This window comes from Schistocerca gregaria, chromosome X, assembly GCF_023897955.1.
Source record: "Schistocerca gregaria isolate iqSchGreg1 chromosome X, iqSchGreg1.2, whole genome shotgun sequence".
Lineage (NCBI taxonomy): Eukaryota > Metazoa > Arthropoda > Insecta > Orthoptera > Acrididae > Schistocerca > Schistocerca gregaria.
In genome coordinates this window covers 366,359,194-366,383,818 of record NC_064931.1, presented here as the reverse complement: position 1 = coordinate 366,383,818, position 24,625 = coordinate 366,359,194, and the positions used below count along the sequence as shown (strand labels likewise).

The following is a 24,625-nucleotide window of genomic DNA, read 5'->3' as shown; positions in this document are numbered from 1 at the left end:
CAGAGCAGTGTTGACTGACAGTCTCTATGCTCTTCCAGTTGCCCCACTCACATCATTCGTTCTGTGTCTTGTTACGCGTGGGATCACAAGAGGCTTATTTCTGTTATTCTTCAGAGGTTTGTGAATAAAGCCATATTTGTGTTATTTGGATCAGTTTCATGTATTACTTGGTTACTATCATAGCTATCCCATAAAAATATCATTTTAGAACAACTTTTGAATGAAAAGCCTGCAACACAGCAATTAAGGATTATTATGAAACCTGCATAAAATTTTACTACACATTTTATGAGTTAATGTACTGATGAGATATAAAAAAAAGAATTGAAATAATTGCTGTGAATAATTTCAAAAAGAGAGAGAGCAAAATTTTGAAATTCATGTTCATCTTGAGGGAAACACGTTTCTTAGGCAAAGCAAGATAATGACCAAGCAGATTTTACTTACATTTATATCAAATGGAATATCTTCCCAAACAATCAATCTTAAAATAGACCTTTGAAATAATAAATGTAAATGTCATGTGAGTAGGGCCTCCCGTCAGATAGACCATTCGCCAGGTGCAAGTTTTTCAATTTGACACCTCTTCGTCGACTTGTGCATCGATGGGGATGAAATGATGGTGATTAGGACAACACAACACCTAGTCCTTGAGCGGAGAAAATCTCTGACCCAGTTGGGAATCGAAGAAGGGCCCTTAGAATCGACATTCTGTCAGCTTTGAAATAATGTATTTTGCTTGTTCACTTTCAACTAATGAGGCTACTTGTAATATCTTCGTAAATTAGTTGTCTTAAAATATCACCTTCAATACCGCATGAAGCCAAAATTACCCACTTTGCCGTAGTATCACATCATGAGTCTGTATGCTATCTGGCAGATGCTATAGAGTTAAAAGTATGTACGTTGCCCATATAAAATTATCTTAGAAATGGTTTTTTCCAGCTTTAAGAGCTGAACCCACATCTGGAGGCAGGAATTAAAATAATTTTGGGTCTTGGTTTTGATGTTATGAGGTACAAAGGCTTTTTGCAAGAACAAACTCACTTCAAACTGTCAAAATTTCATTAACCATTCATTTACAAGTCTTCAAAATTTTTTCCATTTCAGTGCCACATATTGGACTGGGCACCACTGGGCATTTGATGCTAGGGAGGAGGGGGTTTGAGAGAGAAGTGTAACTTCTTTCATATCAGATGTCCACTGAAAACTTCAGCTTAAGAGCCCATACAAAATAGTATTGTCTATGTCTTTTATAATTATAAGGGGACCTGTATCATAGTATTCAAAGTCTTTCTTATTTTAACTTTTTATGTTGCATTTCCCTAGGCTGCAGCCATAGATTGTCTAGCATGTAAATGCAGCCATGGTGTCACCAATTGACTGGCAACATTGGCTACTGGATACTCTACAATCATAAATATTCCACCCAATGGTTTTCTGAGTGGAAGCAGCTACTTCAAACACTGTTGTAGGACTCATCAAGCAGTGACTGTGAAAAGCCTATTGCCTTTTTGTTTTGACATGTTTCTATGGTGCTAACATGACAATGACTTCATGAATTAGTGATGGAATGTAAGGTACATCACATGATGCACCTCAGATATTACACTGGTGGGATAAGCCCTGCCTTTCCATGTCACATGCCAAATGAGATTGATCTGGCTGTTTTGCACAGTGATTAACTTTAAGTTTTTCAGCTATAATGTGTATTTTGTGACTGTAGTGTTTCATCAGTGAACCACAGACAAAACAGAATTTTGGACCACTATGATCATCCAGTGGCTGCAACTTTTATGCCAGTTCATGTAAGTGACTATTAGAAGATAACAGTGTGGCATACTGCTAGAATGTGTGTATAATGGTACTTATCTTCCAACAGAGTAAGAAACACCATAAATAAATATGCTGGTTTCTTCTGCTTTGTTAAAGGCAGAAAATGGCACTGGCTTTTGTGGTTATCTTGCTGACTGTTTTTGTTGCTGCTGCAACAGTTGTAACCATAGCCTATTTGTATCTTGCTGGACTGATTCTTGCAGCAGCAGTATTTCTCACTGTTGTTGATACTGCTTTGTTACTTGGTTTTGGAACTGCTTCTTCTTTTGTTACAACTGCTGTTTTCACAGTGAAAGAAATTGTGGTTCCTTAGTGAACACATTGCACAGTGATGGTGAGCTTCATCACCAATCCACTATTAGTGACCATAATATCGCTTGAGCATGATAACTACATGTAACACAAAGCTGCAATAGTCACTATTCAAGCCAGCAAGGAAAAAAAACTGAATTGACAGATCAACTGAACTCCAGTAACAAACGAAAAGCTATGACAAGCCACGGTTCCTAGTATGAGCAGAGAACTCACAAGAATGAACCAAATAACAGAGCTGGGTCAAAAAATAAAAAAAATGGTACTGGGCTGTCACATTACAAAGAGCTTTGTTCACTACACTGCGCCAAAATATTTAAAGCAGCTCCAATAACTCTTCTTTAGCCTTAAACAGTTTTATTCAGACATAGTTTTTGCTGAGCAGAAAGGTTAGGCTAGTAACACACCAACAGACAATGAACAGTAATGCTAATAATAAATAAACTACTGATGGGCAGTCAGACAACAAGTTAACCCAAAATTAAGAATGCTTTATTTTGATAAAAATAACTTATTAATTGGCACTGTATCTCTTCAAACCAAGTTCCTCCAATGAGATCATTCAACATCCTGTGCATACTGTCTAACATTGGCAATGTGCCCCAGGAAAGTGAGAACACTTACAGTGTCATGCAAACACTTACAGTGTCATGCACAGCAACTAATGTACTCATTAGTCTGTGACATGCTTGACTATCTATAGTTGCAGGGGCATCGGCATGTTTTGCCCACACTGATAGCCAGCATCATGTATGACCAAGCTTAATGAACAGTTGACAGCTGCTGTGGCTTCAAAGTGGCCTGTAACGCACATCAATTAACAATGTGTGTGTAATCTTTTAGAATACACAAATACAAGAATCATATCATGTGAATTTGAGCCAAGCATTGTTAAACCCAAGTAGCAGTGATGCATTCTTGTGCTTGTGTGCCATGAGATTAGCTGTCCTTACATGTGACCTCTCTGATGTTCAATTTTTATCTTTACCATCACTTATAAGTAATATGCTTTTAGTTATATTCACCAAATGATATTGTATTTTTAATATTCATGAATAAAAGTTAATCTACTCCATGCCATCATTAACAAGATTAATGAGCTACACAGCAATACACAGATTTTGGAACTTACTCTCTCAGCAGTTCTGAACGTACCCTATGCAGTACAATAACGTGGCATTCACTATGCAGTGCTCACATATCACAGCACACGAGCATTTTTGTCAAGACAAAAGATGCTGTTAAGCTATACTTAAAAGACTTTAGCTCAGGTAAGAGCTCCCAGTTCACAACTGTGAGTAACAACAAGCTCTACAAGAGAGCCACAGCCACAGTTCAAAGCAATGAGATATCTGTGCATTATTTCCAAAAGTTCATCCACACAATGATCACAGTTTGAAGTAATCCACTGTATCCAGCAGTTCATCCACACTGCACCTGCAGTTATGGGCCCTAGCCTCTATATCCACCCACCCACAAATTTGGTTGGTGATAATGGAGAACATATTTTGGCAACAACAAGTAACCAATGATCATGAGAAATTTACTTTGGTCATAAGCAATTTGGACCAATAAACCACAGTACTGGTGTTGGACATTATAGTGCACCCATCACCTGACAACTTACAACAATAAAAATGAGTTAATTTCTTGCAATATAAAATCCACTGACCTCAGAGTTACACAAGTAATATATCAGGACAAACATACTCATCAGAGTTCTAGCAACATCTTCACAATCTAGTAGACAGCTCCAAAGTTTCTGACATTTTCTTACTTTAAATTTTGCAGCACCAACTACCAACACAAGTGCAAACAGCATTGGCAATATGCTCCATTAATCAGACGACAAATTGCTATAGATAGGTCACTGATAAAGTCTATGTGACACTTGAGTTGCCACAACAATTGCCATGTCAACACCAGCCCTCTGGTAGGCAGAAACTGACAGATGCCTTCTCAGCTCACGTGAGGAGACAACTCCATATTGTGCAGCTGTTATGACACAATACCCCCTGAGTGTTTTTGAGTAGATCCAAAGCTTGCAAACTACAGTGGAGGCCCTGGTAGTACAGATGTGCATGCAGCAGCAACTAAAGGGTGCCAGTATCGAACCCAAGACCAGTTCAAACCAACTTCTTGAACAATGACACAACACCAATGGGATATGTTGGTATCACAAATGTTTTGGGCAACATGCTCCAAAGTGTAGTTCACCATGCAATTTCTCAAACAGCCAGTGCACTCACAGTGTCAGTAGAGTATCAGGGACCACAGTTTGCTCTATTTGTGAGGTATTACACAAAATTGACAATGTGTACACATCTGAGAAATACACCTGCACTTCTCTCAGACAACCTGTTTCACTGTGCACATGCAGAGTTGTTCCAAATCACACTTCCAGGACGCTAATGAACCCCAATGAACAGTCAGCAGATACACCTGTGCCACAGACAGCAGCTTCAATGCTGCCAGGACATCCATCTCACATAAGAGCCAGTTGCCAATCAGTTTCAAACATACTGGGTGCTCAGCAATGTACGGCAGGAGTGCTGTGCAGCAGCGATGCATTTTTGTGCTTGTATGTCTTAAGATTAATAGTCCTTACATATAACTGCTCTGATGTGCATTTTTTATCCTACCATTACTTGTAAGTTCTTTGTTTTTAGTTATCTGTCTTCAGCAAATGCTCTCTTACTTTTAATGTCCACAAATCAAAGTTAATGTTGTACATTCAAATGTTATGTCCAATGTGGGTAGCTGGCCACTGTGGCCAAGCAGTTCTAGGCGCTTCAGTCTGGAACTGCGCTGCTGCTATGGTCGCAGGTTGGGCATGGATGTGTGTGATGTCCTTAGGTTAGTTAGGTTTAAGTAGTTATAAGTCTAGGTGACTGATGACCTCAGATGTTAAGTCCCATAGTGCTTAGAACCATTTGAACCATCCAATATGGGTAAACTAAGAGGCCACACCCTCTTAGTGCAAAAGACAAATTATCAGCAGGCAAGCCATGTGGTTTCAGTGCTGCATCATGCCACAAACCAAGATATTTGCTGAGAGTGTTGCCTGGAAAAGTCTATCATTAGGACTGAAGAGCACACATTTTGAATTCTGAGAAAATCGTAATTTAAATCTTGTTAGTGGTGTCTTCTTGATGTAACTTTCATTTTTTGATTTTTACAGATATTGATGAATGTCTCATTGGAAATGTGTGCCGTGGCCCAGATGACAACTGTCTGAATACCAGAGGAAGTTATCAGTGCAACAGAATAGTTTGTCCTCCTAATTTTGTAAGAGACACAGAGCATAAGAAGTAAGTATATTTCTACATCTACATTCATACTCCGCAAGCCACCCTATGGTGTGTGTTGATAACAGAAATGAGAGAGTACATCTGGCTTGTTACATTTCAAATTTTCCTGCTTGGAGCAGTATTCAGATACGATTCCATTCAACACTATGTCTCATTGTGTTATGATGACTTATTTATTGCCTGTCAAGAAGCATTATTTGTGTCAAACAATTTATTGAGCACACTGAACCATATAACATAATTTCAGTCTTTGTTAGCTATACAGTCACATACGTTCTTTTGTATATTTAAAAGCTTTACAAGAACTATACAGGGGAATATAGGTATCATTTATTTCTTTTTCAAACATTAGTGTGGGAATATGTGAACCATTTCCTGATTCCTAAGTAGAATTGTTTGTTCCAGCTGTTACAATAAGTTGAAGTTGTCATGAAGTATTGCACTACTATGCAAAAATTTTAAAATGCTGATAAATTACTATATAATGCTTTTTTCTCTCTTTTTATAGATAAATATCAGTGGGCATGAGAATGTATCAACTATAGAAATACATGAATGCATTAGATTACTTTAATACCAGATCCTTAAGATAAAATATGATGTGCTACGTGCATTCCCTAGGTTTTGAAAATTTCACTATTGTCTTTTCTTTTTACATTATATGTTACCCTCAGTTTCCCTTATCACCTTTTTATTGTTATTCTCTTGAAGGCAATATCTTTCACCTACAGCCCTTCTCAATCTCAACATTACTTTCCTATAATTCTCTTACTGATGAAGTATCAGATTCTTCATGTTTCATGTTCATATAAGATCATTTTGCAGAAAAATACTTACTGAAGAGGCTTCCATTCAGTCTTAATATATTTCTCTTTTTCAGTAAAACTTCTTTTGCTATTTCCAGCCTACATTTTATATCCTCTTCACTTCTGCCATCTTCACTTATTTCATAGCACAAGTGCCAGCCAGAGTGGCCGAGCAGTTCTAGGCACTGCAGTCTGGAACCGCGCGACCGCTACGGTCGCAGGTTCGAATCCTGCATCGGGCATGGATGTGTGTGATGTCCTTAGGTTAGTTAGGTTTAAGTAGTTCTAAGTCCTAGGGGACTGATGACCTTAGAAGTTAAGTCCCATAGTGCCCAGAGCCATTTGAACCATTTTTTTCATAGCACAAGTAGCGAAACAGTTCTACAGCTTTTCATGCCTCATTTCCTAATCTGATCCCACCACATCACCTGATTTAATTCAGCAGTATCCCATTACCCTTGTTTTACTTTTATCTGTGTTCATATTGTAGCTTCTTTTCAAGGCACTATTAAAGTTACCATCTAAATCTTTTGCTTCTCTGGCACAGGTACTATGTCATCCACATACCTTTATATTTTGCTTTCTTCTCCTTGAATTTTAATTTATTTTTCAATGTTTTCCTCAGTTTTCTGCATTAATGATCTGTAAACAAATTTAATAGCAATGGGAATGGATTAGAAGTCTCCCCCTCACATATCAACTGCTGCCACCATTTCCTGTCCTTCAACACTTGTAACTTCAGTTGAGTTTTGGTACAAGTTGTAGATAACCTTCACTCTCTATATTTATCTCTGATAACTTTGTAAATTTGAGAATGTGTTTCAAAATCATTTGTGTAAAGGTACAAATGCTGTAAATATCTACATCTACATCTATACTCTATAAACCACTGTGAAGCGGTTTGTTGGGGGTTGTGTGGGGAAGTGGTTTGTCTTTCTTCAGCCTGTCTTCTAAAACAAATTCATAGAGTCAATATTGTCTCATCTGTTCTTACTTTTCTTTGAAAGACAAACTGATCTTCCCCCAGGTCTACTTCTATGAGATATTCCAGTCTTCAGTCTTCTGTATAGAATGCGAGTTAGCATTTTGCTGCCATGGCTTATTTTACTGATGGTTCAGTAATAAGCACACCTGTTAGCACCTGCAGCCTCTGATATTGAGATTATTACACTCTTCTTGAAGTTTGAAAGTATTTTGCCAGTTTCATATATCCTGCATACTAGGTGGAACAGCTATGTCATTGTTGGTTCTCCCAAAGATCTTAACAATTCTGAGGAATCTTGTATACTCCAGGAACTTTGTTTTGATATATGTCTTTCAGTGCTCTGTCAAATTATTCTTGCAGTTTTGCTCTACCCATCTTGACTTCATCCAATTCTTCTTCCCTCTCTGTAATATTGTCATTAAGTTCCTTTAATTTTTATTGCACTTTTATAAATCCCTGCCACACTTCAGCATCTAGTGGTTTTTGTACTGGTTTTCCATCTACGCTCTGGTTATTTTTAAAGCTACTTCTCCTTTTTATTCAATGGTTTCCTTAATTCTCCTGTTGAGGTACCTATCTTTTGTATAGTCATGCGTGTTTGTATAGCTCTGCATTTCTCCTGAAGAATAGCTGTTCTGCTATTTTGTGATTTCTGAGTCTCACATTTTAGACATCCATAGCCTTTTTTGCAAAGCAGTGTTTTATGTAATTATGTCATTGTGTATGATTTTGAAAAGCTTGTCCCTCATCTTCAACATGACAGTGCCAGACCACACATCAGTGCAGCGACATCTGCAACAATCCGACACCTTGGGTTCACTTCACTGTCATACAATCCTGACTTGGCTCCATGTGAGTTTCATCTGTTTCCAGAACTTAAAGAACCCGTTTGAGGACTTCACTTTGATAGTTATGAAGCAGTGCAAGCAGAGGTGTGGTTGTGACTCCATCAACAAAGTCCAACATTCTGCAGTGATGGTATCAACAATATGGTCTCTACTTGGGGGAAATTTGCCAGGGTGACTATGTTGAGAAATAAATATATAGACATGAAGAATAAAGTTGTAGGATGTTAATAAAGTTGGTTTTATTTAAAAGCTTCAAGAATTTTCACATAACAAATTCAGAGGCATTAGTTTCCAGCATGTCCTCATACATTTTCTTCTTTCATCGGCTAAATTTAATGTCTCCTGCCCTTCAGGAAAGTTGTAATGCTCAGATTATTGTCAGAACTAAGAGCTAAGTGAAACCTGAAGCAGAAAGCTCTGAAATATTTTAGTGATGCATTGAATGTATATTGAAAAAGACAGATTAGACACCAAAGGAGGGGTAGTGTTCAGTATAGTCAAAATTATTATGTCTATTGAGGTCATGTTCCAAACAGGCCTAGGTGAGCTCAAGTTGTTATAAGACGTTTCTAGCAGCCACCCAATTCCATCATGACAGTTCTAAAACTATTCGAAGAAAGTCTATGCCCAGTAGCATGGAAATTCCCAGGTAATGCAGTATTAGTTGGAGGCAACTTTAACCCACTGAGTGTAGACTTGGAAATCTATGGATTCATTGCAGATGATATGGACAGGCAATCTTGTGAATTAATTTCGAACTCATTTTATAGAAACTGCATTGAGCAGCTAGTTTGACAGCCAACACACAATGGAAATATTTTAGATCTTGTAGCTTCAAAGAGGCCTTACCTTAATGATGGAGTTGGTATAGAGACAGGGATTAGTGATCATGATGCCATCATTGTAAAAATGGTTACTAATGTTAATAAATCCAAGCCTCGGAGAGTATTTTTGCAAGAAAGAGCAGATTAGCACTTGTTAGCATCCCACTTGGAAAATGAATGGATGTCATTTAGTTTGAGCAAAATAAACATCAAGGAATTATGGGCCAAGTTTAAATGGACTGTAAATCGCTCCCTAGAGAAGTATGTGTTACATAATTGGATTAAGGATGGAAAAGACCCACCATGGATTAATGACAAAATTCAGAAATTTCTGAGGAAGTAGAGACTGTTGCATTCTTGGGAAAAAATGAATGTGCAAATGATGACAGGCAAAGGTTGATAGAAAATTGTATGTCTGTAGAGACATTGAGGCACAAAGCATAAAAAGATATTGCCAAGAACCCAAGAAAATTCTGGTTTTATGTAAAATCTCTAAGCGAGTCAATGGCTTCTCTCCAGTCACTCATTGACTGGTCTAGTATAGCAGTAGAAGATAGCAAAAGGAAAGCCAAAAAATACAATGTTTAAGATATCATCCATGCCAGGAGGCTGTTTGCTGAAGAAGCTTTGGTGTATGGAAAGGTGTCATTGTCAAGTGACTGTAGGAAGATACAAAGATTCAACAAATATGAGATGCTCTCTTTCACTGAAAGTGAAATTGAGACACTGTAACACACTTCACGTGTTTGGGAACCTGCTGAGTCCTGTGTAAAGAGGAGGCAAACACAAAAGTATAAGGGTCTATAAATCATCAGCAGTTAAAACATACAACAAGTAATGGTACCCCTTGGGAAAATGGCAGGAAGGAACACCACATGCACTCAGTGTGTATGCTGGCAGTCTCATTCAGTATGTTGAAGAGACTATTCCAGTTAGTGTAAAGAAATGGAGACTATTGCTCAGTAGTTATAAAACAAAGCATCAGGCTATAGACAGAGAGATGCTGAATGAAATGTGTTTGGCTGTCACAAGAGAAATGTGTGAAGCTTTCAGTAATTACCATAATAGAAATGTGGTCATGAGGCAGTTGTGGCAACAATGATTATCAAAGTACAAAGGACAACGTAAACAAATAGAAAGATTTATATGTTCAATGAATGAGATAAAAAGCAGCAGTGTTATATCTCAGTGCGGAAATAGAGACTTTTAGCATGGGACAGGAGCACATAGAGGAACTATGTAACTATAATGTGTCATAGATCCCTTGAACAAAAAACCGGGCCCAATAGTTGAAAGAAAGCTCTATCACACTCATTTGCAAGATGGGTTGTTGGAGTAATACACAAAACTGCTGTCCAATATCCTTGACATGTATTTGTTGTAGAATCTTAGAACATATTCTGAGCTCAAACATAATTAGGTATTTGAAACAGAATGATGCTCTCTATGCCAATGAACATGGATTCCGAACACACTGATCATGTTAAATTCAACTCTCACTTTTCTCACATGACTTACTGAATGCCTTGGAACAAGGCAGTCAGATAGACACAGTACTTCTCAGCCACAGAAAAAGCATTTGACTCAGTACTACATCAAAAGTATGATCGTAGGGAGTATCAAGCAATATTTGCGACTGGATCAAGGGTTTTTTGGTAGAAAGGAGCAAGTTATCTTGGATGGAGAGTCATCAACAGGTGTAGAGCTAACTTCAGATGTGTCCCAGGGTGTTGGCACCCTAACTGTTCATGTCGTATATTAATGGCCTCGGAAGTAATCTCAGACTTTTTCAGGTCATGCAGTAATCTGTAATGAAGCACTACATGAAAGAACCTGCATACATATTCAGTCAGATATTGATAAGATTCCCAAGTGGTGCAAAGATTGACAACTTGCATTAAATGTTTAGAAATATATAATTTTCACTTCACAAAATGAAAAAAAATGTAGTACTCTATGACTGTCGATGAGTCATCTACATCTACATCCACATCTACATGATTACTCTGCAATTCACATTTAAGTGCTTGGCAGAGGGTTCATTGAACCACAATCATACTATCTCTCTACCATTCCACTCCCGAACAGCGCGCACGGGAAAAATGAACACCTAAAGCTTTATGTTCGAGCTCTGATTTCTCGTATTTTATTTTGATGAACATTCCTACCTATGTAGATTGGGCTCAACAAAATATTTTCACATTTGGAAGAGAAAGTTGGTGACTGAAACTTCATAAATAGATCTCACCACAACGAAAAACGTCTTTGCTTTAATGACTTCCATCCCAACTCGCATATCATATCTGCCACATTCTCTCCCCTATTACGTGATAATACAAAACGAGCTGCCCTTTTTTTCACCGTTTCGATGTCCTCCATCAATCCCACCTGGTAAGGATACCACTCCGCGCAGCCATATTTTAACAGAGGATGAACGAGTGTAGTGTAAGCTGTCTCTTTAGTGGACTTGTAGCATCTTCTAAGTGTCCTGCCAATAAAATGCAACCTTTGGCTCGCCTTCCCCCACAATATTTTCTATGTGGTGTTTCCAAATGAAGTTGTTCGTAATTTTAACACCCAGGTACTTAGTTGAATTGGCAGCCTTGAGAATTGCACTACTTATCGAGTAATCGAATTCCAAAGGATTTCTTTTGGAACTCATGTGGATCACCTCACACTTTCCGTTTTTTAGCATCAACTGCCACCTGCCACACCATACAGCAATCTTTTCTAAATCGCTTTGCAACTGATACTGGTCTTCGGATGACCTTACTAGACGGTAAATTACAGCATCATCTGCAAACAACCTAAGAGAACTGCTCAGATTGTCACCCAGGTCATTTATATAAATCAGGAACAGCAGAGGTCCCAAGACGCTTCCCTGGGGAACACCTGATATCACTTCAGTTTTACTCGATGATTTGCTGTCTATTACTACGAACTGCAACCTTTCTGACAGGAAATCACGAATCCAGTCACACAACTGAGACAATACCCCATAGGCCCGCAGCTTGATTAGAGGTCACTTGTGAGGAACGGTGTCAAAAGCTTTCCGGAAATCTAGAAATACGGAACCAACTTGAGATCCCCTGTTGATAGCGGCCATTACTTCGTGCGAATAAAGAGCTATCTGCATTGCACAAGAACGATATTTTCTGAAACCATGCTGATTACGTATCAATAGATCATTCCCTTAGAGGTGATTCATAATGTTTGAATACAGTATATCCTCCAAAACCCTACTGCAAATCGACGTCAATGATAAGGTCTGTAGTTCGATGGATTACTCCTACTACCCTTCTTAAAGACTGGTGCGACCTGCGCAATTTTTCCAATCTGTAGGTACGGATCTAACGGTGAGTGAGTGGTTGTATATGATTGCTAAGTAGAGAGCTATTGTATCAGCATAATCTGAAAGGAACCTAATCGGTATATAATCTGGACCTGGAGACTTGCCTGTATCAAGCGATTTGAGTTACTTTGCAACCCCTAAGGTATCTACTTCTCAGAAACTCATGCTAGCAGCTGTTCGTGTTTCAAATTCTGGAATATTCCATTTGTCTTCCCTGGTGAAGGAATTCCAGAAAACTGTGTTCAATAACTCCGCTTTAGCGCCACAGTCGTCGGTAACAGAACCATCGGCACTGCGCAGCGAAGGTATTGACTGCGTCTTGCTGCTTGTGTACTTTACATACGACCAGAATTTCTTCGGATTTTCTACCAAATTTCGAGACAATGTTTCGTTGTGGAACCTATTAAAGGCATCTCGCATTGAAGTCCGTGCCAAATTTCGCGCGTCTGTAAATTTTAGCCAATCTTCGGGTTTTTGCGTTCTTCTGAACTTTGCATGCTTTTTCCGTTGCCTCTGCAATAGCATTCGGACCAGTTTTGTGTACCGTGGGGGACCAGTTCGATCTCTTTCCAGTTTATGAGGTATGAATCTCTCAATTGCTGTTGCTACTATATCTTTGAATTTAACCCACATCTCGTCAACATTTGCATAGTCTGTTCGGAAGGAATGGAGATTGTCTCTTAGGAAGGCTTCTAGTGACACTTTATCCGCTTTTTTAAATAAAATTATTTTGTGTTTGTTTCTGGTGTATTTGGAAGAAACGGTATTGAGCCTAGCTACAATGACCTTGTGATCACTAATCCCTGTATCAGTCATGATCCTCTCTATTAGCTCTGGATTGTTTGTGGCTAAGAGATCAAGTGTGTTTCTGCAACCATTTACAATTCACATGGGTACGTGGACTAACTGCTCGAAATAATTTTCGGAGAAAGCATTTAGGACAATCTCGGAAGATGTTTTCTGCCTACCACCAGTTTTGAACAAGAATTTTTGCCACCATATCGATGGAAGGAGTCACAGTTGAAATTGGTTAACTGATACAAATATGTGGGTATAACACTTTGTACTGATATGAAATACAATGAGCAAATATGCTCAGTCTTGGGTAAAAAAAATGGTTGTTGTTGTTGTTGTCTTCAGTCCTGAGACTGGTTTGATGCAGCTCTCCATGCTACTCTATCCTGTGCAAGCTTCTTCATCTCCCAGTACCTACTGCAATCTACATCCTTCTGAATCTGCTTAGTGTACTCATCTCTCGGTCTCCCTCTACGATTTTTACCCTCCACGCTGCCCTCCAATGCTAAATTTGTGATCCCTTGATGCCTCAAAACATGTCCTACCAACCGATCCCTTCTTCTAGTCAAGTTGTGCCACAAACTTCTCTTCTCCCCAATCCTATTCAATACCTGTTCATTAGTTACGTGATCTATCCACCTTATCTTCAGTATTCTTCTGTAGCACCACATTTCGAAAGCTTCTATTCTCTTCTTGTCCAAACTGGTTATCGTCCATGTTTCACTTCCATACATGGCTACACTCCAAACAAATACTTTCAGAAACGACTTCCTGATACATAAATCTATATTCGATGTTAACAAATTTCTCTTCTTCAGAAACGCTTTCCTTGCCATTGCCAGTCTACATTTTATATCCTCTCTACTTCGACCATCATCAGTTATTTTACTTCCTAAATAGCAAAACTCCTTTACTACTTTAAGTGTCTCATTTCCTAATCTAATTCCCTCAGCATCACCCGATTTAAATTGACTACATTCCATTATCCTCGTTTTGCTTTTGTTAATGTTCATCTTATATCCTCCTTTCAAGACACTGTCCATTCCGTTCAACTGCTCTTCCAAGTTCTTTGCCGTCTCTGACAGAATTACAATGTCATCGGCGAACCTCAAAGTTTTTACTTCGTCTCCATGAATTTTAATACCTACTCCAAATTTTTGTTTTGTTTCCTTTACTGCTTGCTCAATATACAGATTGAATAACATCGGGGAGAGGCTACAACCCTGTCTCACTCCTTTCCCAACCACTGCTTCCCTTTCATGCCCCTCGACTCTTATTACTGCCATCTGGTTTCTGTACAAATTATAAATAGCCTTTCGCTCCCTGTATTTTACCCCTGCCACCTTTAGAATTTGAAAAAGAGTATTCCAGTCAACATTGTCAAAAGCTTTCTCTAAGTCTACAAATGCTAGAAACGTAGGTTTGCCTTTTCTTAATCTTTCTTCTAAGATAAGTCGTAAGGTCAGTATTGCCTCACGTGTTCCAACATTTCGACGGAATCCAAACTGATCCTCCCCTAGGTCTGCATCTACCAGTTTTTCCATTCGTCTGTAAAGAATTCGCGTCAGTATTTTGCAGCCGTGGCTTATTAAACTGATAGTTCGGTAATTTTCACATCTGTCAGCACCTGCTTTCTTTGGGATTGGAATTATTATATTCTTCTTGAAGTCTGAAGGTATTTCGCCTGTCTCATACATCTTGCTCACCAGCTGGTAGAGTTTTGTCAGGACTGGCTCTCCCAGGGCCGTCAGTAGTTCTAATGGAATGTTGTCTACTCCGGGGGCCTTGTTTCGACTCAGGTCTTTCAGTGCTCTGTCAAACTCTTCACGCAGTATCGTATCTCCCATTTCGTCTTCATCTACATCCTCTTCTATTTCCATAATATTGTCCTCAAGTACATCGCCCTTGTATAAACCTTCTATATACTCCTTCCACCTTTCTGCCTTCCCTTCTTTGCTTAGAACTGGGCTGCCATCTGAGCTCTTGATATTCATACACGTGGTTCTCTTCTCTCCAAAGGTCTCTTTAATTTTCCTGTAGGCAGTATCTATCTTACCCCTAGTGAGATAAGCTTCTACATCCTTACATTTGTCCTCTAGCCATCCCTGTTTAGCCATTTTGCACTTCCTGTCGATCTCATTTTTGAGACGTTTGTATTTCTTTTTGCCTGCTTCATTTACTGCATTTTTATATTTTCTCCTTTCATCAATTAAATTCAATATTTCTTCTGTTACCCAAGGATTTCTAGCAGCCCTCGTCTTTGTACCTACTTTATCCTCTGCTGCCTTCACTACTACATCCCTCAGAGCTACCCATTCTTCTTCTACTGTATTTCTTTCCCCTATTCCGGTCAATTGTTCCCTTATGCTCTCTCTGAAACTCTGTGCAACCTCTGGTTCTTTCAGTTTATCCAGGTCCCATCTCCTTAATTTCCCACATTTTTGCAGTTTCTTCAGTTTTAATCTACAGGTCATAACCAATAGATTGTGGTCAGAGTCCACATCTGCCCCTGGAAATGTCTTACAACTTAAAACCTGGTTCCTAAATCTCTGTCTTACCATTATATAATCTATCTGATACCTTTTAGTGTCTCCAGGGTTCTTCCACGTATACAACCTTCTTTCATGATTCTTAAACCAAGTGTTAGCTATGATTAAGTTGTGCTCTGTGCAAAATTCTACTAGGCGGCTTCCTCTTTCATTTCTTAGCCCCAATCCATATTCACCTACTATGTTTCCTTCTCTCCCTTTTCCTACACTCAAATTCCAGTCACCCATTACTATTAAATTTTTGTCTCCCTTCACTATCTGAATAATTTCTTTTATTTCATCGTACATTTCTTCAATTTCTTCATCATCTGCAGAGCTAGTTGGCATATAAACTTGTACTACTGTAGTAGGTGTGGGCTTCGTATCTATCTTGGCCACAATAATGCGTTCACTATGCTGTTTGTAGTAGCTTACCCGCATTCCTATTTTCCTATTCATTATTAAACCTACTCCTGCATTACCCCTATTTGATTTTGTGTTTATAACCCTGTAGTCACCTGACCAGAAGTCTTGTTCCTCCTGCCACCGAACTTCACTAATTCCCACTATATCTAACTTTAACCTATCCATTTCCCTTTTTAAATTTTCTAACCTACCTGCCCGATTAAGGGATCTGACATTCCACGCTCCGATCCGTAGAACGCCAGTTTTCTTTCTCCTGATAACGACATCCTCCTGAGTAGTCCCCGCCCGGAGATCCGAAAGGGGGACTATTTTACCTCCGGAATATTTTACCCAAGAGGATGCCATCATCATTTAATCATACAGTAAAGCTGCATGTCCTCGGGAAAAATTACGGCTGTAGTTTCCCCTTGCTTTCAGCCGTTCGCAGTACCAGCACAGCAAGGCCGTTTTGGTTAATGTTGCAAGGCCAGATCAGTCAATCATCCAGACTGTTGCCCGTGCAACTACTGAAAAGGCTGCTGCCCCTCTTCAGGAACCACACGTTTGTCTGGCCTCTCAACAGATACCCCTCCGTTGTGGTTGCACCTACGGTACGGCCATCTGTATCGCTGAGGCACGCAAGCCTCCCCACCAACGGCAAGGTCCATGGTTCATGGGGGGAGGAAAAAAAATGGTAGACTTTGGTTTATTTGTTGAATACTGGTGAAATACAGTCAGTCTAAAATGGAGACTGCTGACAAATTACTCATGTCTGTATTCTATAATACTGTTCAACTGTGTAAGACCCACACTTAATAGGGCTAACAGGAGGTATTTAATGAATACAGAGAAGGGCAGCATGAATGGTCACACATTTGTTTGTTCCATGGGAGAGTGCCCAGAGAAGCTGAAGAAACTAAACTGGCCGACTCTTGAAGATAGATGTAAACTACCCTGAGAAACCTACTTACAAAGTTTCAAGAACTGACTTTAAAGTATGACTCTAGGAATGTACTACAACCCCCTTTGATTAATAACAGCATGCATGGAGGCATTTAAGCAATCATTCTTCCCAAACTCCATATATTAATGGAGTGGGGAAAAAACCCTTATAACTGGTACGAAGGAAAGTATCTGCTCTCATGCACTTCACAGTAGTTTGCAGAGTATAGATGTAGATTAGTGGTGTACTGCTTGACACACTCATGTCAAATTAAATATCTAGGTGTAATTAATGTTGCAAAGTGGTACAAAATGGTACAGGCACATAAGGATTGTACAAGGTAAGGTGAAAAGTCAACTTCAGATCATTGAGAGAATTTTAGTAAAGTGTGGTTTGTCTGTAAAGGATACCCTGTATAGAACACTAGTTTGACCCATTCTTGAGTACTGCTTGAGTCTTTGGGATCCCCAGCAGATGTGATTAAAAGAAAACATTGAAGCAATTCAAAGGCAAGCTGTAGATTTGTTGCCAGTAGGTTCGTTCAACACATGAGTAGTACAGAAATGCTTCATGAACTCAAGTAGGAATCCCTGGTGGGTAGATTATGTACTTTTCATGGATCACTATTGAGAAAATTTATAGAACCAGCATTTGAAGCCAACTGCAGAATAACTGTACTATCACCAATGTACATTTCACATAGGGGGTATAATGATGAGAGAAATTAGGGATTGTATGTAGGCATATAGACATACTTCATTCCCTTACTCTATGTGTGAGTAGAACAGGAAAACAAATGACTAGTACCAGTACAAGGTATCCTCTGCTATGCACCATATAGTAGCTTGTGCAGTATGTATGTATGTAGATGTAGATTAATTATTCAAAGGTTTCAATGGAACCTTGTCTTTTCATCACATTGTTCCTGTACTACCTTCACTATGTCATCTCTCATACTTACTCATTCACCTTCTGTTGCATTGTTTTAACCTGTTTCACTTACTGTCGCCCAATGCTCAATTTAAAATTTGTAAACACATTTTTTTTTTTCCTTTCAATTTATCCACAGCCCGTCTCTTCAGTATTCTGTATGTCTTCAGTTTTAAACTGAAGTTCATAACCAATAAATTATGCTCAGAATGCTCCTGTAAACATTTAGCAGTTTTAAATTTGTTTCAGAATCCATGTCTTACCATTTTATAACCTATCTGAAACTATTCAGTGTCTCCAGGAGTCCTTCATGTATACAGTCTTCTTTCATGTTTCTCAAACCAAATGTTATCAATGATTAAATTTGCTGTGTGCAAAATTTTACCAGGCAGCTCCTCCTTCATATCTTCCTTCCAAGTACATGTTCCCATTTTTCCTAGACTCCCTTACCACAATAAAATTCCAGTTCCTTACTAAAATTATATACTGGTGTGCAAAACTGGTGTGAATGTAACTTTCGCGTGGTGTGTAACTGTCAAGTAATATGATCAATTAAACTTCAACCATCGATAGAAAGAACTGCTACAGTATAGAACAGAAGGTAATTGAAAGAAATGCACCATGAGACAAACAAAAATGACACTTTTATTTCCAGACATTGCAAAAGGCGGGACCTGGTTCTTAATAGGGTCTGATCACCACAGACAGCAATGCCTGCTCTGCAACATGTTCCCATGCTGGCCACAAAACTGTTAAGGAGTTCTTGTGTTAGGGCATTCCATTCCTCCATCAGCACAGTTGACAACTGCTGGATGGTCATTGGTGCGTGTGGACATGCTGCAATACATGTCCCCACTGTATCCCACACATGTTTGATGGTATTTAAGGCTTTCCATTCTCTAAATATCCTCTCATTCAAAGAGATTCACCTGTGCTTTTCGATACTGTCACACATTATCATCCATAAAAAAGAAGTAAGGATTGAATGCGCCTCTGACACACATGGGTAAGGAGTACAATGTTACACTAAATGTTGCCAGTGAGTGTATCATGTTCAAAGTTCGGAGATCAGTGCACTCATTCAATTATGCTTCCACACACAAGAAGACCTAGACCACCAAAATGACGCATGTTCGACAATGTCTCTGGGTGCACTCTGTGTTCCCACCTCTCACAGTATGACGGTACATCCAGAATCACTACTCAGGTTGAATCTCCTTTCATCTGCTCTCATCACATTTGGAGCCTTCAATGTGCGTATGTCACAAGAACACAACATTCTGGTCATCAGACAAAGAAACCACCCTCATGCAGTCTCCATGCCACTGTGGAGCATGATACTGTATGCTTTGCAGTTTTGTTAAATGTATTGCACCCACTGTTTGATGTGCCTGTTGCAGAAGGTGCCAGTAATCTGCTGCTGTAGTTGATCATGATCGGCCAGCTCCTCTTTTTCAGGCAGCAGTGTCTGTGGTTGGGAATGTTCCCCATGCATGTGAAACAATGCTGTGAACTAAACCAGACCCTTCTGCTACACTCGTCAGACTTACCCATCTTCCAGTTTCTCAATTATCCTTGCCCGCATGAAGTCATCGATATGTTGTCTCCAGGCCATGCTGTAATGAAGAACAACACCACAGTGCACTGTAACTGTTCACCGATTGACACACACTGTATTTTCCTGTTCCTTCAACTGGCTCACTTTCATGCAGACCTCACGCCATGTGATGTCCAACTTTCTGTGCATAAATGGAAGACCTCTGGAAACATGCTCCCACACTGTCATTCATTTCCACTGAGTTGTTAATATATTATGTTACTTTATCTATCTGATCCTTAAGTTTTACCATGCTGTGTATTTTCTTCTCCCTTAGCTATCTGATTAATTTCTTTTATCTCATCCTACATGTTTTCAACCTTCTTATAATCTGCAGATCTAGTCAGCATACACACCTGTTCTGGAGTGAAGGGTTGGGCTTTGTATCCATCTCATCTGTGATAATCTTTTCCCTCTGCTTTTTGTAGTATTTCATTCCCACTCCTTTTTGTTGTCTATTATCAGACCTTCTCCTGCATTATTCATACTTTATTATCTGTTGATATCCCTATAATCATCTGACCATAAATACTGTTCTTCCAGACACCATACTTTATTAATTTTCTCAGTACCAAATTTCATTCTATTGATTTCTTTTATCAGGTTCTCTAACCCACCCTTAATATTAAGGAATCTAACATTACATACCCTGATTTGTAGAAAGCCATTCTTCCGATGGTTACATCGTCCTGAGTAGCCGATGCTGGAACGAGCTGCATGTCCTCAGGCAATACAATGGATGTAGTATATCCTTTCATATCTAAGTAAATTAATTCATCAGAAATTAATTTAAATTTGTATTTAGTTTACCTCTTCTGATAGCAACCTATTATTTCAGTGCCACTTCCTCCTTAATCATTTAGTTAACTTTTATTGAAGCCCTTCCCTCTACCAATTCTTGATCACTGCTTAAGAAAAATACAACCTCTCAGGGAAGTACATATTATTTTGCATTGTCAGTAACTATTCCTGTCATTGACCAGTCTGCTCCTTTAAATTAGTCTGTCATTTGCTGAAGCCTGTAGATGGCCATGGTAGGCAGCCTGGTTTACTGTGACTATGATCACCCTTAGGAAAGGCATGCCATGTGAAACAAGTCAATCACGGTGCCCTAGAAAAGCCAGTTGAGATATCCAATGGTAGGATGTAAGCAATGGGTTGACATTACACAGTAAAGTTTGGGAATTCAGTCACAGACATATAGCTCTTCATGATAAACATGCCCCTCAACATACAGTCAAAATAAAGAGAGCAAAGAGAGCTCCTGCTACACAACAGGCTGTGGAACTGTCAGATGATGAGTAGGTGAGACTGTATTAACAGACGATTCAATAAAATCCCGTACTTGAGCTTTATGAAGTAGGCTGAAAAGTCGGGAACAAAGCGAAGCAAAATGTGTACAATGCCAAAAGCATTTATGCTTGTTCTGTTGTATGCAACAAGTGAAATCCTGTGCACCTTCAGCATAAAAAAGCAAAGTCTGATTTTTTAATCTTCCACAGATGAAGTTGATTTTTTCTCTGCACTAGTCAGCACTCAAATAGCAATAAATTTTCAACCACATAGTAGTACTTTGAAAACATTTGCGCTTTCTGTACAAAGTGTTTCTAGACATGCAGTATAGAAAGCAGTTGTCATGAGAATCTCTCATAAGCCCTAGGTATTGATGGAGTGAGTATAAGAATCATTAAAACTTCACCAAAATTATTATTCTGCTTCTAACATACATATTCAGTTCTCTCTTATTAGTGGTACTTAATCTACTGAATGGGAACAAAGCTTAATTAGACCAACATCCAAGAAATGATAATCCTAAAACACCAGGTAACTTTTGGCCAATCAGCATATTATCTACAATATCTAATGCCTTGGAGTATGTTGTTCATGAACGACTGATGGACTGCCTTAAAATTTACAACATCCTTGATAAATATTAATGAGGCTTCTGGAAACATCATATCACAGCAACTGCATTAATCAAATTGACAGATGACTTCAAATATGCCATGGACTGACTTGAAGTGATAGTTTTAACACTGCTTGATGTCATCAAGGATTTTGATATTTTTTACTTTGATCTATTACTTATGAAAATAAAAACAGATGATTTTCTCAAACAGTTCAGTATTGTACTTTGACAGCTAACTTAAAAGCAAATATCAACAAGTTCTCTGTGGGTTGGAGAAGTCTTCAAGCAGGAATTTGCATAGAGGAGTCTCATAAGGTTCAGTTTTTAGTCCACTGTATATAAATGATATTTCTTCTGTGGTATGTTCTTATAGCTATCACTTACATACTGATGATACACAGTTCTATGAAAGCAGCAACAATTTGAACATTCTGTTGCTGTACCAGATAAGAACCTTTGATCAGTATCTTGATGGACATAAAACTTTTGTCTTAAACTAAACCCAAATAAGTCACACTGGAAGTTAACTAGTAAACGTTTTCATGAAACAGTTCTTTTATGAAAGTTTCTGGTAGATTAAGTGGTGGTATTTGAACACGAAACCTTTGCCTTTAATGAATGAGGGACCCAGTAGGTATTCATGACCAACCCACATAGCTTTACCTCCCCCCAATAATTTGCCAGGTAAAGCCAAAGGTTCTGGATTCAAGCCCTGTCTGGCACACAGTTTCAATGTGCCAGGAAGTTTGAAGTACGTGTGTACTCCACTGCAGAGTGAAAAATCATTCTTGTCCCTTTTGTGCTTTTTTGTGTATTCAGTTTGCTTAGAAAAAAGATAAAGAGTTTATGTTAATATTGGATGATAACTGGAAAGAAAAAAATGTTATACCATGCAGGAAATCTAGTTGCAGCACAAGATACAATATGTCCTGCACCCTGGCTCTGACTATGTATAACACTAAAGCCATCTACTTCTCAGTTCCAGCCATATGAGTCTTGAGCATAGTTCTCAATAACCTATGTTTGATCCAAAATCACACTGTATTCAAGAGGAGGATTAATGCTTATCATGTTATAATCAGTATGGTTTCCCTCTCATCCATCCCTCTAACAGCAAACTAATATATCTCCCAAGTTGTAAACAGCACTCATGCTTTCCTCATGGCCTTCTATTTCTGTTTTCTTTCTTTCATTTAATCTGATAAATTTACCCTATTACTTCTTAATCTTCTCCTGACAATTCACCTTCTCCATTTATGATACCTTCTGCACTGCTGCCATGCACGTCATATTCAAAATGAATGTAATTGGGGCAGTATTTATGACAATGTTAAAAAGGCTAACAACAGTGAAATGCCATATATTCATTACTATACTATTATGTATAGCATATGTATTATGCATACTGTAATGTTAACTGATGAAGATGTGGTTAGGTGTAAGAGAGAGCCTAAAGACCGTAAACTTTACAAGTAAAATAAATGCATAAAAATTAATAACCCAATCATTTTTAAAATATACAGTTCACACTTCTGCATGACACCATTATTAAATTGGCTTACCTTTGTGATATTCTACTGTATCTCTGTATGACCAGAAACAAATTTAGTATTCAAACATTTGAAGAACCCATTACAATAAAATGAATTTTTTAAATATTTCTTAAAGCCATGACAAAAATAGTGGAAAACTGAAAATATTGTTAGTTAATGAAATATGTTAGGAGTTGGGAAGTTCATATGTATGAAGCACAAAAATAGATTATTTTTTGTCAATACCAGAAGTTCTTTATTCATAATCAATGAAAACTATTTTTTTTGTTTTACAGCCGATGCAAGCGAGCCCAATTTCTGTGTCATGAATCCGATATAGAATGCATTCGCTTGCCAATGACATACTCTTTCAACTTCATAACATTTGTATCTAACATTCCAATACCACAAGGGCATCTAGATTTATTCACAATGCGAGGAATATATTCTACTGCAACAGTCAGTTTTAAAATGGAACTACTAGATGCAAGAGCACCTGAAGGAATTCCAAAAGCTACAAAGGATTACTTCCGTCTCCGGCGAACTGCAGTTAACCAAGCTGTAATCTCCTTGATACGCTCAGTGGCAGGTCCTCAAGAAATTGAACTCCAACTTACAATGGAGCTGTATCACAATGGACTCTTCTCTGCATCTGCAGTTGCAAGGTTATTTATAGTAGTTTCTCAGTATGAATTTTAATTTTAGCATTGTGAACCTGACAAATATTTGCTGCAACTAGTGCCACCTTCATTTGAATTACATTGAACAATTATTTTCTCAATTGTGAAAGGTGTAGTACTATAAAAACTTTAAATTTTATGTGAATAACATGGGTTGAATCACAAATGTACTCTATTCTGAATAATAAAAAAAGAGTTTGGACGAAGATACTTAGAATCAGGTGGAGAGATTAGTATGCAAGTGTTGTATGAGTAACTAAGTATTTGAATTTATTTCTGTAAAGATCATCACTTCATGATTTTATTACATTGATGTAAATAACAATAATTTGTATAGCAACATTTTCATAAGAATTTCCTCAATGTGAACATCTGTAATTTTAATTATACACTGTAAAAATTAAACAAGAAAAAAAAATGAATACTGTATTGAGTGGTATATTGTATTTCTCGGTTTTTTACTATTTTCCACTGACATTTTCATGCTGGCACTATAATAATAATAATAATAATAATAATAATAATAATAAATTATTATTATTATTATTATTATTATTATTATTATTATTATTATTATTATTATCATTATTGACATGTGATTTGACTGGAATAACCCAGTAATTACCTCACCTTATAATTTGTGCATTGCATTTTTCTCCCATTGTTCTATTAATTAATGATACAGCTCATATTTTTCCTTTTGTCAGGGTTTTGTTACTGATCTCAGTAGCAGTGATTACAAGCAAAACATTTTTTACTTTGTTTTTTAACATGTTCTTACTCTACATTATTACCTTAAATTCTTTAGAATGGTGGTTGACTATTTTTATGGCTGCATAATTTGCTCCCATCTTGGCAGCAACAATAGATTATAATAGCAGTTGTATCTCATGACACTTAAAATTTGACAAAGAAGATGATATAGAACATAGAAGAATATCGTAGAAGTTGATCACTCCCTCATTTATTTAACAGAACTTTATTGATCTTCTGTAAATATTTGGTTACAACAATCTGATAAGCTGACATTTT

At 38.0% G+C, this 24,625-nt stretch overlaps 1 protein-coding gene across 2 annotated transcripts in view; it reads left to right on the top strand.

Moving 5' to 3' along the window:
* The window catches only part of LOC126297567 (fibrillin-2-like), a 597,958-nt gene extending 573,919 nt beyond the window's left edge, over positions 1–24,039 (top strand). For both annotated transcript variants that reach the window (XM_049988509.1, XM_049988508.1), the window contains 2 exons: positions 5,330–5,459; positions 23,210–24,039. In XM_049988509.1, coding sequence (XP_049844466.1) covers positions 5,330–5,459; positions 23,210–23,612 — 533 coding nt within the window. In that variant the 3' untranslated portion in view covers positions 23,613–24,039. The remainder of the gene's footprint in view (positions 1–5,329; positions 5,460–23,209) is intronic.
* Positions 24,040–24,625: the final 586 nt, after the last annotated feature.